This window comes from Symphodus melops, assembly GCF_947650265.1.
Source record: "Symphodus melops genome assembly, chromosome: 3".
Classification (NCBI taxonomy): domain Eukaryota; kingdom Metazoa; phylum Chordata; class Actinopteri; order Labriformes; family Labridae; genus Symphodus; species Symphodus melops.
This window is the reverse complement of record NC_136693.1, coordinates 26,129,311-26,145,782: the sequence shown is the minus strand read 5'-3', so window position 1 is coordinate 26,145,782 and position 16,472 is coordinate 26,129,311. Positions and strand designations below refer to the sequence as shown.

The following is a 16,472-nucleotide window of genomic DNA, read 5'->3' as shown; positions in this document are numbered from 1 at the left end:
ATCTAAGTGTCTATTTTGATGGTGTTTGTCGAATTATGTACTTTTTACACTCATTTGCTGGTTATGTCATGTGAAAGAGCCGGAAAGACCACTTCTCTCTCTCACACACAGACTCGTATACAAACAGATGGACTGCTAGTTAGAGACAGAGATGTTAACAGGTGGAAACAGGCATCAGCACTATTAGCTGCTTTTAAAGCTCATCAATATCCAATAATCAAAGCATCTCTGAGCTTCCTTTTCAAAAAGCAAACAAAACATAAATATGCATTATCAGATGGCACTCTGCCAGCTGTTTCTTTACAAGGGTAATGTTCTATGTCAAGATTTCCTTCTGATCATCATTCATAGTTGTTCTTTCCCTTTAAAAATAATTCTGCTTTTTACAACACAAAGAAAAGTTTGCTTTATGCTCCTGTATGTGGTCATTTTGTCAGCGTGTGTTACATGAAGATTGGTGAATGTGTTCAGAAAAATGTTATTTAGGGCACATGTGGATGACACAATTAAATACAAACCTCTGTGTTTCCACTGAGTCATTAAACCATTGTCATGTCTTTCTGAAGCTATGCTGCCACGTGACTGAGACAATGCATGCGTCTTCATGACATACATACTCCATGTCACTCCACACCCCGAAGAACTTGGCTGTCCTTTAAAGAACCTATTAGCAGAGTCACACCTAAACACACCCCGATCATCAGAGTGACTGAGGTGAGCTTTGTGCTCGATGCTTATCTTGGTTTGAATTAAAGTTGGCCTCATTGTTTCCTTGTTGCTCTGTGCTCTTTTGTTTCCTGAAGAAACCAGCTGGTCCAGTTAAACAGCTTCCTCGTCCTTCCTTTAGCCTTCATTGGCTAAAGACTACAGAGCCTTCATCATGTCTTATCTGCTCCTCTGAGCTTTGCCAGTGGCGTATGAAAGTGTATGAATTAAATTAGTTAATCCTGACAGACACTTTGCATTGCCATGTAAAAGCACTCTAAGTAGTCAGAAGTACTCTGAAGTGATGTATTTAGAAAAATACTGTGAGGAAGAATGGGAATTTGTACCATTTATTGTGTAGTAAATTCAAACAACAGACCTCAGGAAGAATAGCCTCTGCTATGCTAAAGATCATGGGAATCAAAATAAACAAATAAGGAAACTGAGATCACCGCGAACAGTCCTCATTCTTGTGGGTTTTTTAAATCAAAAGTGTAACTAATGAACATTTCAGGCAATAAACAAATAAATTTGCTGTTCAAAAGCAATTTCTCTGTTGAAATGCATTCATTGTCCTCGTCCTTAACAAGCCATTTGACATCTTCATGCTGCTACAGTCTTAAAATCCACTCTGTTTTGATGTGTTATGTTAATGCTCGGCAGAAACTGTTAGAGTAGCTTAATGAGCAAAAGAAAAGGCAGGAAAGATTGTACTCACTGGGTGTTCTGGTACACATCCACTGAGCTGTTGAGTTCCTCTAGCTGTCCCATCAGCAGCTGAAGGTTGGAGTTAACGTAGCTCAGCTCCAGTAGAACCATCTCTTTGACTTTGTTGTTGGATGAAGCCCTGCAGAGAGACAGATGCAGAGACACACAAACAATGAAAACAAGAAAATGTTATTATCTTTTCTGAAGCCGCCAGCATTTCCTACAGCTGATTATTAAAACATGTGTGCTTTACTGGAATATTGGACCACAGACCTGCGTCACTGTGCCCCGCTGTGCACTTGATTTACTCTCCAGCACACAACAGATTAACCAAGATTTATGAATCACAGTTGCAATCCCTGCATGTTATTCCCATGGGACAACCTTTTTTAATGAAACTGAGAGAGGTTAGAGGTACTTTTACTGTCAATACATTTTTATAAATCATCAATCTGGTAAAGAGGGGAGGATACAAGCTTTCCACCATTTATACTGTATGTGCACTCAAAAGATGCTCCGACTCATCGTGCAAAGAAGAGAAGGTAGAAATAGTTCCTCAGAGGTTGTGTGTCTGTGTGTGTCTGCATGTGTGCGTGGGTGTGGGTGTGTATGTGTGTGTCTGCATGTGTGCGTGGGTGTGTATGTGTGTGTCTGGGTGGTGTGTGATTTTGAAGACGAAAACAAATTGCCTTTGTAAAGCAGGATTTACGACACATTGTGAGTGAAAACAAACCTTCTGTGGGAGCTTCAAAGTAAAAAGCAAACACACAAAGACACCATGGTCTCGTGTATTCTTATCTCTGTTTAACAGGAAATCTTCACACATAGATTAGTACAATAGAAATTAATTGGAGGAAAACCCCCCCCCCCCAGCTCTGAACTGTCCCTCTTAAGATGTTTCACTGCTGTTGTCAGTCCGAGACATACACTCTGTCATGTGATCTCTCTCTACCCTGTAATTACAGAAGTTTTCATTTTTAACAAGACAGGTGAGATGTGATGAAGTCAGGGTAGGCAAGGTGGAGTGTCCTCTCACGATGCCCTGGTCTTAGCCGAAGAGTCACAGTCACACCGATGTCACGCACACCACAACACCAATTAAAGGTTGGTGAATCAGTTGAGCCAAACGCTACTCAAAAATGGATCATGTAAAACATAACATGAACATCAGTACATCAGTACAAGCATAGTCCACCCAACAGTGGATATTTAAACTGGTTCCCTGTGCTTTTTCTGTCTATGTAACAAATTGGTTTGTCAGCCACTGCTTAGCAATGACACCACACGACCACTTCCCTAAGGCTTGCTGGAGGGTTTCTAAGGAGCTTTGGTCTGGGGAAAGCATCGGAGAGGAGGAGGAGGAGGTGGAAGGGCTGTGGTTTGGAAGGTAAAGATGCCAGCTCCAGAGGCTGTTATTAATATCAGATTTAATGTCCAATACCCCTCCACACAGCATGAGATTCAAACTGTAAAACCAGCATGTGTGGTCACACTGAAGTTCTCCCATCCTCGTTTCTTAAGAAGCCGTTTTAGATCTTTGGCAGAATAACACACATCTACTGACCTAAAAAAACAACAACTGGTAATGACATCCAATTTCGTTTCATAAGAGATGTCCTTCAAGATGAATTATGTTATATTAGCATGAAGACAAAGGATAATTATTCTTATTCAACAAATTATTATTATTTTGTTTTGTTTTCATTTTTACACATGGAATGCTTTTTAACCTGTGAAAGAAATGTTATTATCTCCTCCGCAACGGCTCTCTAAATGTTAAAGGAATAACCTTTAAACCACAAACTCTTAACACAAGATAAGATATCCCCGCTGACACTATCATGAGAACCGTTTTGCAAAAACTGAGCATACGTCATTCGAAATGAAGGATTCAGTGTCTTTGGATTTAGGATCCATTCTCTGCATTTGCATTTTTCTTGTAGGCTATTTATTCCCAAAATCATTATGGAAGTAAAACAAAAAAACAAAGAAACATCCTCCTAAAACACTCGTACAAAGGGGTGTGTGTACATGTGATATTCACTGTTTTGTTTGTATCTGTAAGAAAAGAGGAGAGAACTGGTCGGACCAGACTGACTCCACCTGTTGCTGATAGAGACAGGAATGCAGAACAGGAAAGAAATAGAAAACAGCGAGGTTAGGGAATAGACTGCACAAAATGAAAAAGTCTGACACAAAGTTTGCTCAATAAAAGATATGGGTTCAACATGGGTCAAAATAATTCTACATAAGATGCTTTAAAATATATCACAGAATATCAGCATGCAAAGGGCCAGACTTTTGCACAGATGCATTCAAGCTACTCTTTCTAACATTTAGGACAACATGACGACTCTGTTCTCCCAAACACAGGTGGAGCACACAGGTGGAGCACACTGTGTTTGACTGAGGAAAATAAATCTGAGAGAATACCTGAAACTCAAAAATGCATCCAGGCTGTTCTCATTGCTGCAGCTGGGTGGGCAAACACACACACACACACACACACAATGTCCATTCGCCGCTGGCCTTGGCTGGGCAGACAGACTGTGAAGCACTGAAGGAATGTGGGGGCAACTGTAGCTAACCGAGGCCTAACACAGGTCTAATAGACACACACACACACACACACACACACACAGCAATATCCTCTCTTTCTAGACTAATCCTAACACAAATAAAAGAAAACAGATCGGATCCATTTGGTAAACGTAAGGCTACACTCTGCAATAAAAATATGAAGCTTCTTAAGATTATTCTTTGGACCTTGTTTCTAAGAAAGCTCAAGAAAAACTTGAGCGACTTGAGTGAGTCAGTAGCGCTACTGAAAAGCCCCAAGGCGTACTATCAACTTACCTTGACTTCTCTAAATTCTCACATTCACAGAACTCTTGAAAATGGTGAGCTGCATGTCTGAATGCAACCTTGTTATATATAATCTTTTCTTATGGCTCCATAGTAACATTTCCACGTGAAGGAAAGCAGCGGGAAATATTCAGGAAAACTCAGAGATGAGCGAACACATCAGACTCCTTTCTGCTTGCAAGTTTGTCCTTTACCACCTATTCGTTGACACTGAGAGTACGTCAAATTACACTGAGCACTGATATAAAGGCAAAAACTGTCATGATTGTAGCATTAGACTCTTTCTTAGTTTTATATGTCCTGTCTCATGAGCCAACTTCAGGGGCCGCTCGACCTTGAAATTTTCTTCAAATTTTCCAGAGTGTAGGTGTGAAAAAGGCTTATGAGACGCATTAACTCTGCAGAACAAAAGGTAGACAGTAACAGTTAACTTTTGCAATCCAGTCCAGTGAGTCTGCCATAAACACCATTTTTTATGAAGCTTACAATATTCCATTTCTGTTTACGTTTTGTCACACAGCTGTTGATTTTTAGCAAGTAAGTGAAAATGAAGGAAAACGTGTTTTGTTTCCAGTGTGGCAGGTTTGAGGAGTGCAACGTTTCAAAAGTTGTCATGGAAACAGATCAAACTGCTCTGTCACAGCATGAATAGGCTGGGAATCAAACAAAGAATAATAAATTAAAGGTTAAATAAAATCCTTTCTTTGTCTCTTTTCTTTAAATTAACCATACAATAGAACTAATGTTCATGAGTCTTTCTTAAAAAGTCTTACATCTCACCATGAAATGATCCAATTATCAACCTCAATGCGCTCGTCATTAAACTACATCTCATTTTGAAGTTGATCAAGGCTAACTCTCTGAGCTGAAATAATACAATTAGCCAAAAGACCACATGATACCCACTCTGTCAATCCCTGGGGAAAAAAACAGCACTTTTCTCAAAGAAAAGTGACTGACCTCAGGTCAGTTGTGACACATTACAAAGTACTTCTTACATCAACACTATCTCCAACAGCCTTTCGGAGGCATTTACCTTGAGGGCTACACATTCAATCATCATGGAAAGCTCTTTTGCATATTGCAGACACTGCAAAAACATGCCTGTTTCACTTTCTGGCAGGTGGAGCAGAGACTTGCTATGAACAAGTGTCCTTTGTACAATGTATGTTTTACAGGATAGAGATTTAAAAAATAAAAACACAAAATAATCAATATCGTTCTCAGATGTTGGATCTGTGTTCTATCAATAACATTTTAACAACCAAATCCTGCTGTGTAATCACTTTTTGTAACAACAGGACAGGCCATGAACCCTTCAGATTTCTGAAACAACACATTAGAATACCTGATTGACTTCAAGCATCACACTTAAGCTCGTCCTCAGGGCAACGCTCCACTATTGGTTAAAAAACTAGGTCCCATGTAATTAAGGAGTGTAAAATTGTAAAAAGCACTTCAGTAATTATAGGGTTTGGGGTTTTTTGCAAAGCTTAAGCCATTGACAGAAAAATATCCTGAGGTTGTCTATGTGGGTTAACTTTATGTTAACTCTTTACTGGTTAGTTGTACCTACTGAGAAGTATGATCTCTAGTTCCCATGATTAATCCTACAAGAGCAGATATTTATGCAAGAAAGGAATATCCTGCTGCGTTTTCAAAATCCGAGAGAACAATAAATAAACAATAAACACACAATGGTTTCGAGACATATTATCCTTTTTGATCTGTTTGGCATCTGTAGCTTTCATATAAAATGCTTCAGAGTGGCTAAAAGACATCGAGGACTTTAAGAAATACGTAGAGTGCTTAAATCACCTCCTCATCAAGTATAAAGTAATGTCGATGTTGCTGCCTTAAAAAAGAAGTAGTTTCAGCCGTTTCCTGTTGAGCTCCACATGCATACTATATAATACTTAAAATATGTAGATATACCTGCCTGCAGAAAACAGATTCACACAAAATCAGCACATCTCAAACCAAGACAGAAAGCAAGTGAGCAAATGTCTACAAAATCATGTGACGAGTGAAACATCAACATGGACCATGATATCAGTGGTTGTTTTTCTGCATAGTTGATACACAGTATGCAGCAGACACAATGTCATCATAACTAACTTTTTAACCACACAAGTAAATGTCTTGGACACACTTCTCACCTATAACTGTGTGTGACTCACACCTGTGGAGTCCAAAGACACAGCCTGTCAGCTGCAGAGTTTCTGCAGAGCTACTGCTCCAGGCCCATCTCTACCATACTCTCATATTTAGCTACAAAAATCATAAAGGGGTACAGGTTGTTTGACCTAATTATCTAAATGAAAAGCTTTTTTTTTAATCATTTTGATTGTATATTTCTGCTGAGAACTGTGTGGGAAAAGCAAAATAACTGAGAAGATCCTTTATGCAACCTCTGTGGAGGACGCATGGAGGCAGCAGTGCAGGCTGTGTGGCTGCTCAGTTAACACGGCCACTGACATGAAAGGAAGAGGTTCAACACACACACTGACACTTCACAGACATGCAATGTGTCCCAGTGGAATAACTGTGATGGAAGCAGAGCATGTCACTGTTTACAATCACCTCACGTGTCCCTGCTCCGTCCTTGTTTCAGTGTACTGTACGTAAATTGTTTGTCTGTACATGAGTAATGTCTGTAAGCTAATCTGTCCATCTCTGAGACTGAAGTTAGCTAAAACAATTTAGATACAGATTGTGGTGAGGCAACGTAACTACCTGCTCTGTTGCTGTCTGAGATGCAGTTTTACTTTGACTGACTGTGCAGAAGTCTGATGCTTACATTACCTCACAGGTGACATAAAGAGACATTCAAACATTACGCGACTCGAAACACGAGGCGTATGAAGGCTCCCGAACTCCAGGAATTTAGTGACGCGCTGAAGTGAATTACAAAACAACAATCACTTTGACTTTTGAATCACTGTAACGCGGTTGGGGTCGTTGACACCCATAAGTGATGGACGCTGGCACCGTCTATCAACCCAACCCTAACAGGAACCATCACAGTCTGCAGCCTATAATCAAAATACAAAAGGCTCAGCGACGTTGACATTTCTGGTTTCTTTTCTGGTTTCCTTCAAGCCAGATGTCACAGTAGCTCTTTGTTGTCAAGATGCGAGGAATGCTCCTCTTCGAGATGGTTATCAGGAAATATTGTCTGCCCACTTCGTGGTTTTAAGTCTTACCAAGATGTCATGACAACTAATGACAGACCGATGACAGACAACTGCAGTTTACTGGAGGTCACATCCACCACAGTGACATAACAGACTGCTGGCTTTACCATCAAATGAATGAATGATGAATGAACGGTGGAGCAGGCAGAGAAAAACAGCAGGTTTCCTTTATGCAACACGTACACATTCATAGCTGTAATGGCATGTGTTGGAGTTCAAACCCTTGTGTACTTTGTCTTTTAAAATGTCAGTTTTGGAATGATTCACTTTTACTATTCATTAAGAACACTTTTTTGCTAATCTCCAAATTAAGCTGACACAAAGTGTACAGTATTATGTAAGCATGAGTCATCAGTTTTGTTCTTACTTCAGCAGGTTCTCTGCCCCGGCTCTCATCCTCATCTGTTTGATGATCTGCTGGTTCAGACCGGCTCGCTTATTCTGCAGTTTGCTTCGTCCAGTCTGGGCGAACGGGCTACAACCCTGAAAAAGAAAACAGGTTCAAAGACACAAGTCAGCAAAAGATGACTGACAGAACACAAACATATGGAGAAAACCTGCGTTGTTAGACGTAACATGTCAACTGACTTGGGACTTGAAGGTTATTTCAATTAATAACTTGGAAACAATTTACCGTGTTCTCATGGTGGCTACTTTTCAGGGTGGAAAGGAGCAGCTTGTGAAGTCTGGTTAAAAAAATGGCCAAATGCATGGGACACCTCACTTGTTTATCAGAAAGGAAGGGCATGAATGTGTATTGTTCCGGCTAAATACTTTCACGTAAGCACGTGGAAGGGCGGGGAGATCCCTCAGAGCCATACCACTAAATATAAATAATTGCATCACAGTTTCCATTTTGACAAAGTCCTGACTGAAATGTCTTTCAAACAAATCAACACATGGGCTGATGATTTTACCAGGATCCCAGAGCAGTTTCAGCAACTAGACTTATGTTTATATTCACGATGTTGAAGACATCAGTTCAAACTGCACTTTAGAAATGATATTGTTTTGATAACTCAAATGAAGTAAAAAGAAAACAGGACCATTTATGTAAGCGCTACTAAAGTAGTCTGCTAATAAAAATAATCAATTAGAGCTACAAAGTAAACACAGCATTAGAAGGCACATGAATACATCCAGTGAGTTTCAGCTTTGGCTTTAAAATGTGTTTCTCAATTTTTACGAGAATCGTGTCAAAGTGATCTGTTATCATGACAATCCTTAGGTCAATGACATTTAAACATTCATGAAAACAGAGCTGGAAACGTGTTGTCTGGTTAATAAAGGTGGTTCTGACTTCCAAATATTTACATTTCTACATGAAGTTTTTAAAAAAGTTATCTCTACTCAGTAATGTTAGAGTAAGAATGAATTGTTGGGTGTGTGTGTGTGTGTGTGTGTGTGTGTGTGTGTGTGTGTGTGTGTGTGTGTGTGTGATCTGCACATTTTTAGTCTGTACTCAAACACTTGCCCTCACTCTGTGTTTACAGCGACTGTCCTGTGAGTGGCCGGACTTTGTGTCCTTGCCCCTATCACAACCACAGCCTCACAGTGTCAACATGCCTTCACTCACAAAAGCACAGATAAACTTAAGCCATTTGAGACATTCACACTGACTGAGTCACAGCACAGCAGAGGTGTGTCTACTGTACGTCAGATAGCAACAAAAACACATGATGTACAGAGACCAGTCGACTCAGTCCAACCAGTTTGTTCCCAGCCCTCGAGTTCGGACACTTACACTGAAGTCATTTGTTTGACTAAGAGGTCAGTGGTCGAGCTAGCCTCAGCTAGCTGTTGTTCTGTTAGCAATATCTAAGAGAAGAGTATGAGACTGTCCTTTAGGTGGCAAAGAACCAGAGAACCTATTTTCTTTTTCAGCACAATTTTCATGGTCCAAAATATGTTGTCACTGTTGACTCCTCAGCTCAGCGTTAAACAGCCTGACCCCAATGGCATACCTGAAAATCATCTCTTCCGTGTTTTACAAAGGGAGCAGCTTTTCTTTCTTTTTTTTAGTTTAATAACTGAACAGAAATTTTAAAGACAAATACCTGAATCCCTGTTTGAGTTATATCTGAGAAGAACAGTGAACCACATCCACAACAATCATGGCTCAGAATCAAATTTGTAATCCAAGAATTTAGAAACACAACATGAAAACTTTATTTTTAGGAGTTTCTCGTCAGACTTTTCTAACTTCAAACTTATTTTAAATAAACATGTACATGTGTGTTGTGCACAGCGGTTGAGGTCACTCTTTTACATTTAATACCATCCCTCAGTGCTGTCACTGTTTCAGACTTCGCACCAGAATTGTATGGATGGATTCAGTTCATCTTGTAAAACACACAAAAAGTCTTTTTACATATTACTTCCTCACATGATCAGTGGCAGCTGTGCACTGTCAAGACTTGTCGAAGAAGCCTGAACTTATGATTAAAGACAACATTTTAAAAAACAAACAAATGTCATGATTTCTTTGGTAAATTTTCAAATATTCATAAAAAGAGAGAGTATAAACTAAGGCTCTATAGGATACAACTATTAATATTGGACCCCTCATTAGTCATATGTTTGGAGATATACAGTACTGTACAGCACATACAGTATAAGCCACATCCTGCATTAGAATCCACCAGCTTTATTACATTTCATCCTCCTCTGGCATCTGTCCCTTTTGTTTCCTGTCAGCTTCTACTCTCAGCTGTATAATACTGCCAAAAAATCATCAAAAAAAAGACCTCTTGATGACAGAAAACTGCTCAAAGGCATTGTCTTTTTGTTCTTTTTCATAATTTGAGGTGACCTCATGGGACTGGAATTTAGTTGCCCCGTCACATCTCACATATTTACTGTATATCTGAGTCATGTTTTATGAGTTAATCCAGAGACACATCAGGTAATATGAGTTATCAAAGGTAAACCAAAGGAAGATGACGTCTTTCAGGCAACAAGTGTCACCTGAAATCAGGCATATACTAGTTTTATTGCTCTGTATGACTCCACTGTAGTGACTCAGGTGTTTCTATACAAACACTTCAGTGACCTGAACGTGTAATGATTAACCACTTTTACAAATGAAAGCCTTGTTCATTTCACTGTAGTATCAAGGACATCAGAGGGTGTGGTCTGACTGGACATAGCAGCAGCTATTATTACATGGAGGTTGAGCACATGAGCTTATAACTGGAGAGGGTGTGGACTTATTAAAGTGTGTTGTCACGTCAACCATCATACCAAAAGGTATGAGGTAAATACTGTATGTACAAAAGATGAAGGGAGGGGCTTGTCGTTGATCTTTATCATAGCCGTTATAGCACTATGCCATGTGTCCATTTGGTGTAGTTTGAAATAACTAAGACTCGTGCGAGCACTCCTAGTGATGATCCTGATACACAAAAGCAACTTTACACTGATCATGTATCATCCATAAGAAATTCAGTTTGAGCCTATGTGGTCTGTGACTAATATAATGAGCGTTTACACTGAGAGTAAACACATCTTTGTAATAATTTCTTTGTTCTCAACAGTTCAGTAAAGAAGAAAAACATGACGATGCATTCTGACTCTCATATCCAATAAACAAGTCTCATTTAAGATCTTTGTCCAATCAGGTTCTGTCCTGTCTGTCACATAATCTGAGAAAGTTCTGGTGACACTCATGAAACCAAAGATTTTTAAAAAATTAGAGTTAATTTGTTTTCACATTTTGAATGCTATAAAAGTACTTTATATGGAGGATGGTTTATTAAAACGCTGCTGCTTCCAGCACATTTAGAAGGACATTGTGGATCTATTGAAATGGAACAATATGTGACACTTGTACAAGCTATGGCTTATGTTACTAAGTGGTCAACCTTCATTATGCCTAATGTTTCCCCACTGTGTTCAACCATAGAGAAATGTCTGCTCTCACCTAATGTAGTAATATTAGTATTTCTTTACAAGCAGCTATGACTTCAAAAGGATGCAACAGATCGTGCGTCAGAGCAAAGCATTCTTTAAAAATGTCCACCAGTGTTTGGATGAACTTATGATGGCGTATGCAACGTGTTCTGTTCTCATTGTTGCCCCTGTAATGCGCACATGTACACGTGAAGCAAACAACAGTAAATACTGGTGTGGTTTTGAATGACGAAATGCTTCACCGTGAGTGAGGACACCGACTCATGCTGTATGTGTTCTAATAGAGAGGTAAGCGACAATCAGACCTCCAAGCTCCTTCAAGACATCATCAAAGGGGTGTAAAGATTCACCTATGTGGGTACATTAAATTATCAACGACACAATATCATTATGTATTTTTAAATAATAACATTGTTTAGTGTATGTGTCTGTAAGAGCTCAGTAAGAAAACTGTCAGCTCATATTTCTGTTTAAAAGACTCTTTGATATTAAGAAATGTTTATTTTTTGTTTTTAATTAATCATTATTTTCAAAATTAAAATAGTCCTGTATCATTACAAAAAATGTGTTAATTACAGCGCTACAAGCTAGGCCTTTGGCTAATCTTTGGATTGGCATTACACCCTAAGTGGAGATGTTCCCTGCTGTGCATTTGATCTCCATAGAGCTCAAAAAAGGAATGAGATACAAAGTTATCTGTGACTCCCCAACTATTTCAATGAAAACTTGATGTGCATCAAGTGACCCGTGGCAGTGAACCCATATTTTTGGCTCTGCTCCTTACTTGTGTAACCCACTGAACAACTCAGGGAACTGAACCCCGTCATAAACAGTGCAGTCTTTCTCTCTGGGAGTACAAAATACTTCATTAGCAAGAAACACAAAAACAGTCCTGTCCATATTCATATTCATCACACAGCAAACCATTCTGCTGTTATATAACAAAGGCTTTACACACGATATGTAGAGCAACGTTCAATGGGTTAGATGGTTTATGTAACTGGTGAATTTGATTGGAAACTAACCAAGAAGGGGCAACACCAATGTGTGCCAGTTAACTCACTCAGGATCAGCTAAAAATAAACAACAAATATTCACTTGTTGAAGTAAGTGTTGAGCTGAAGAAATGGGACTGTTGCCTAGTTGATTTCACAAACTACAAGTGGGAACACTTTGTTGATTCAATCTAAAATAAGACACCCATCTTTAGTGAAAACTAAAATATACAATATTGGATCACAGCTGGACCTCTCACTTGACTTTTTTCCTCAACAAATTCAGCTGAGGAACTCTACTTGCGTCTCCAAGTCCAAGGAGCTCGTCTGGTTTGTGCACCGGGACACATGTTGTCAATTTGTGTCTGTGGTCTGGCTGCAGGACAGCCTCAGGCCAGATTCTACGTCAATGCTTTCGATGGCTGAGGAGGATGAGGAGGAGAAACATGCCTATTCGGCTTTTTGTCCTGCCATCTTTCCATCCTGCAACCCTCCAGTCGGACGTCAGCCAGCTGGAGGTGAAACAGTGGAGGGTTTGGAAGGGAGCCCTGAACCACAGCAGCTCCCTGGAGCATCAGCCGAGCCCGCTGAGGCCTTGTACCGAGGCCTTGTAAATCATTAAACTCATTTTCACCCAGGACAAAGTGAGGCACAAAGCATGGAAGCAAAGATCATCTTGGCTCACTTGGTTTACATTTGACCCAAAAACTTTCCAAATTGCAAATCTTTTAAACATGACAAAATGAGAACGCTGAACTCATTGCTTTGTGGTTTCAGTGAATGTGCATGCGTTTTCATACAGATGGGTTTCTGCAATGAGAGTAAAAACCCCTGATCTTTCAATTAAGGACAAAGGAAATATGAAGAGAGTAGGAAGCATGGAAAAAGTTAGACTAGTTACATTAATAAAGAATATAACTTGTAAATAGTTGTTAGGCTCTTCAGTCTCCCTTCATGCCCCATGACAGTGCCAGACTCTGGCTCCCACTGACCTTTTTATAGACACAGGAAGTGCAGTACAAAACCTAAATCCAGACAGCGTTCAGAGGGGGATTCGGAGGGATTGGAAGGCACAAAAGCCCTGTTCAGATGCCCATCTAAACAAGCTTGTATATAAAAACAATCGAGTTGTGAGCACTAGCACATGTTCCACAGTATGGCAGACAGGGGACTTAGTAAAATACACAAGTTTATTACCCACCTACTGTTTTTCTCATAGCATACATGTAGCCCAATGGTTCTAAGCAAGGGGGCAGCGAACCCAAACCATATGGTTTTTGTTTATGGGTCAAAGTCACGACTCATTAAAAAAAGTGGTGATGTATAAATGATGAAAATCAGGGCCGGTGTTTTTTATTTATAAAAACTTAGCCAATTGCCATGGTGGTCTCCCATGGTTTTTTCCCCATTATTTTTTTGTGTCTGCCATTCAAATGACCGATGAGATGTGTTGTATTTAAAATGATGAAGTCCCCTCCACTTAAAATGAAATGTAACATAGAACTGCAAGTCACTGATCCATCCCAGAGATTGTGTAAGACTCCCAGACTAAGGTCATTTCGAGCATTAAATTGTTGCAACAAAAGTTATAAACATTGGCTATTAATCGTTGCATGCCGCAGTGTTTGCAGATGAGCCAATGTCTGTCAACAGGCCACACCTGGATACTGACGTTCAACCCAAATATCGGTTTATTCCTGCATAAAAATGTTACATTAATAAAAAGTCAAACAAACGACTAATAACAGTTCCTCTGCTGGTCCTGATTTATTGAGTGTTAATGCTATTAACTAAGGCGCAAAAAAAGGCAAGCATGAATCTTCTTATCTGAGGAGCAGACAAGCAGTTCAGATAACTTGTCACTTTCCTTTACATTTTAATCATCCAGCTGATGCAGTTATCTAGAGCATCCAATGTGTGCAGTTCCAAAAATAGAAAGGTCAATGGTCAGTGTATTTGTGTTTTCTGAAACACACCACTCTTTTATTATGCACTCTTTAAGATAACAAATGGAAATATGCTTAACTATTTTCAAAGGATAAAAAAAGTATCAACAAACCCAACATGCCAAAAATGTACCTATAGTGCAGAAGGCTAATCTTGCCTAAATGTACCAGAGGCAACCTCTATCGCCATCACTCTTCTGACAACAGCAGGGAGCTGATTACGTTCATTATGGCATGTTTAGTCAATGCTCATTCAGCCTATCCCACTATCAGTAACTGCAGAAGACACTGCTATTCTTGCAGTAACACAAACACAACAGACATACACGCACGCGCGCGCGCGAACACGCACAGTACCAGGTGGAGATGACAGTGATGTGGTTTCGGCTGTTGTTGACACATCAGGAGCTTGAGAAGCCTAAGCTATTTATTGTATATAGAATAAATGTTTTGTTCACAAAGAAATGTGACTTTGCTAAATAAAGCCTACATGACCTAATCTCTCCCATTAGGCGCTATTAATAAATCTTTAATTGTATTTTATTGAACACTGAAATGTTTACCCTGCCATTTCACTGTTTGACTTCCCAACTACTAAAGCAATAAAAGAAATGTGTCGTGAAGAAGAGAAATGGCATTGATTGTGATATTAAATGAGTTTCTTGGCTCCGTTACGATATTACGCTATATGAACCATGACCTGAGACTACACATGGCGAGACAGAAAATTATATTATATTTGCACATTTAACACATGTGTTGCCCTTAGTGAATAGTAATGACAACAAACATATATTCAGTAGTCTATTTGTGATCAGAAAGTGACGTGACCAAAAGCAAACTCACCTTTTTGAAGTACGGACTGTCTCCTCCGCTGCCTTTAATGCCGTTTGGTAAAAGAGTGTCTGTCATCCTGAAGCCTCAGGTTCTGACCGTCTCCGATTAGAAAACAGGTGAAATAGTAAAGTAATGTGAAGTTTTATTAATTTAAACCAGACTCCGCTGTGATCCAACAGGTAGGTATCCTTCCTCTTCCCGTCAGTGCGTCTGCTCTCTGACTCTACCCAGATCAGACAGCCAGTTTTCCCAGAAACTCAAACTCCGCCCAAAAATGAAAAAAAAAAAAAAAACGGGATAGACAGGATGCTGCGTTCACAACGCAAACTGCACCTGTCACCTTCAGGTGATGTAGGCTACAGCTCACAGAGCAGTGACGCATACAGAACAGATACATAAAAGTACAACATTGAAATATGTGTGTGGTTTTTTCTTACAAGCCCTATAATGTGTGCGCTTAATCGGCCTATCTGTTAAATCAGTGTTAAGATAAATACACTTAGGCCACCGAATTATAGACATTTTTATATAAGCTCAGACATTGTTTCACGTTTTAAATCATGCCTATTGTCTAGTTAGTTATTTGTGAAAAGGTAAGCCCAATGTCAAACAGCATTCAGTAACTTATTAGCTCTTACGTTTACCCAGTGACCTCTGGCTCTGGATCTGGATTCAAAACATTGAAAGAAAAATTAATACTGTATGTATGTTATAATATACTTGTCTTTTAAAGATACAGTAGAAAAAACAGTCTATGGCATAAATATGTTTGTACACCACAATATCTGACAACTCATATTCTACTATCAGATATTATCATGAGCGAGTTACGTCTTATAGCAGCTAATTTAGTTGTCAAATAGGCCTATGTTTATATTACTCGAAACATGGCCATGGATTTACACCATACAATGCATCTACAAATGTCAATTACATAAAAATAGTGAAGCAATAATGGTTAATAATCAGGTTCACTGTAAATACAACTTCAGTGTGATGTCTGAGGAAAATGGCCACTGGGTGGCTTTGATGAAATGTCCAACAGTTATTCCGTTCATGTGTCATATCTATCAACAATAGGCCATGTTATTGATGTCACTTCCATATTTACAAGCAACACACATACATGTTCAAAACCACATTGACAGTGACAAGGATATTCTCTATGAATTGTTTTTTTAAAATTTACTTTAAAGACTTTTTAAATGTGTAGGCTCGAGCGTCTCTGACATTAAGCTGATTTAAATAGTTTGCCTGGAATGGCACCATTATTTTATTTTGAATGCGTTTTATACTTAAAAGTTCAT

General features: G+C 39.2%; 1 protein-coding gene across 2 annotated transcripts in view; it reads right to left on the bottom strand.

The window, feature by feature from the left end:
- The window catches only part of rhpn2 (rhophilin, Rho GTPase binding protein 2), a 33,549-nt gene extending 18,122 nt beyond the window's left edge, over positions 1 to 15,427 (bottom strand). For both annotated transcript variants that reach the window (XM_079340388.1, XM_079340389.1), the window contains exons 1-3: positions 15,175 to 15,427; positions 7,843 to 7,958; positions 1,424 to 1,552 (exon numbers count right to left, since the gene is read on the bottom strand). In XM_079340388.1, the coding sequence (XP_079196514.1) occupies positions 1,424 to 1,552; positions 7,843 to 7,958; positions 15,175 to 15,240 (311 nt within the window). In that variant the 5' untranslated portion in view covers positions 15,241 to 15,427. The remainder of the gene's footprint in view (positions 1 to 1,423; positions 1,553 to 7,842; positions 7,959 to 15,174) is intronic.
- Positions 15,428 to 16,472: the final 1,045 nt, after the last annotated feature.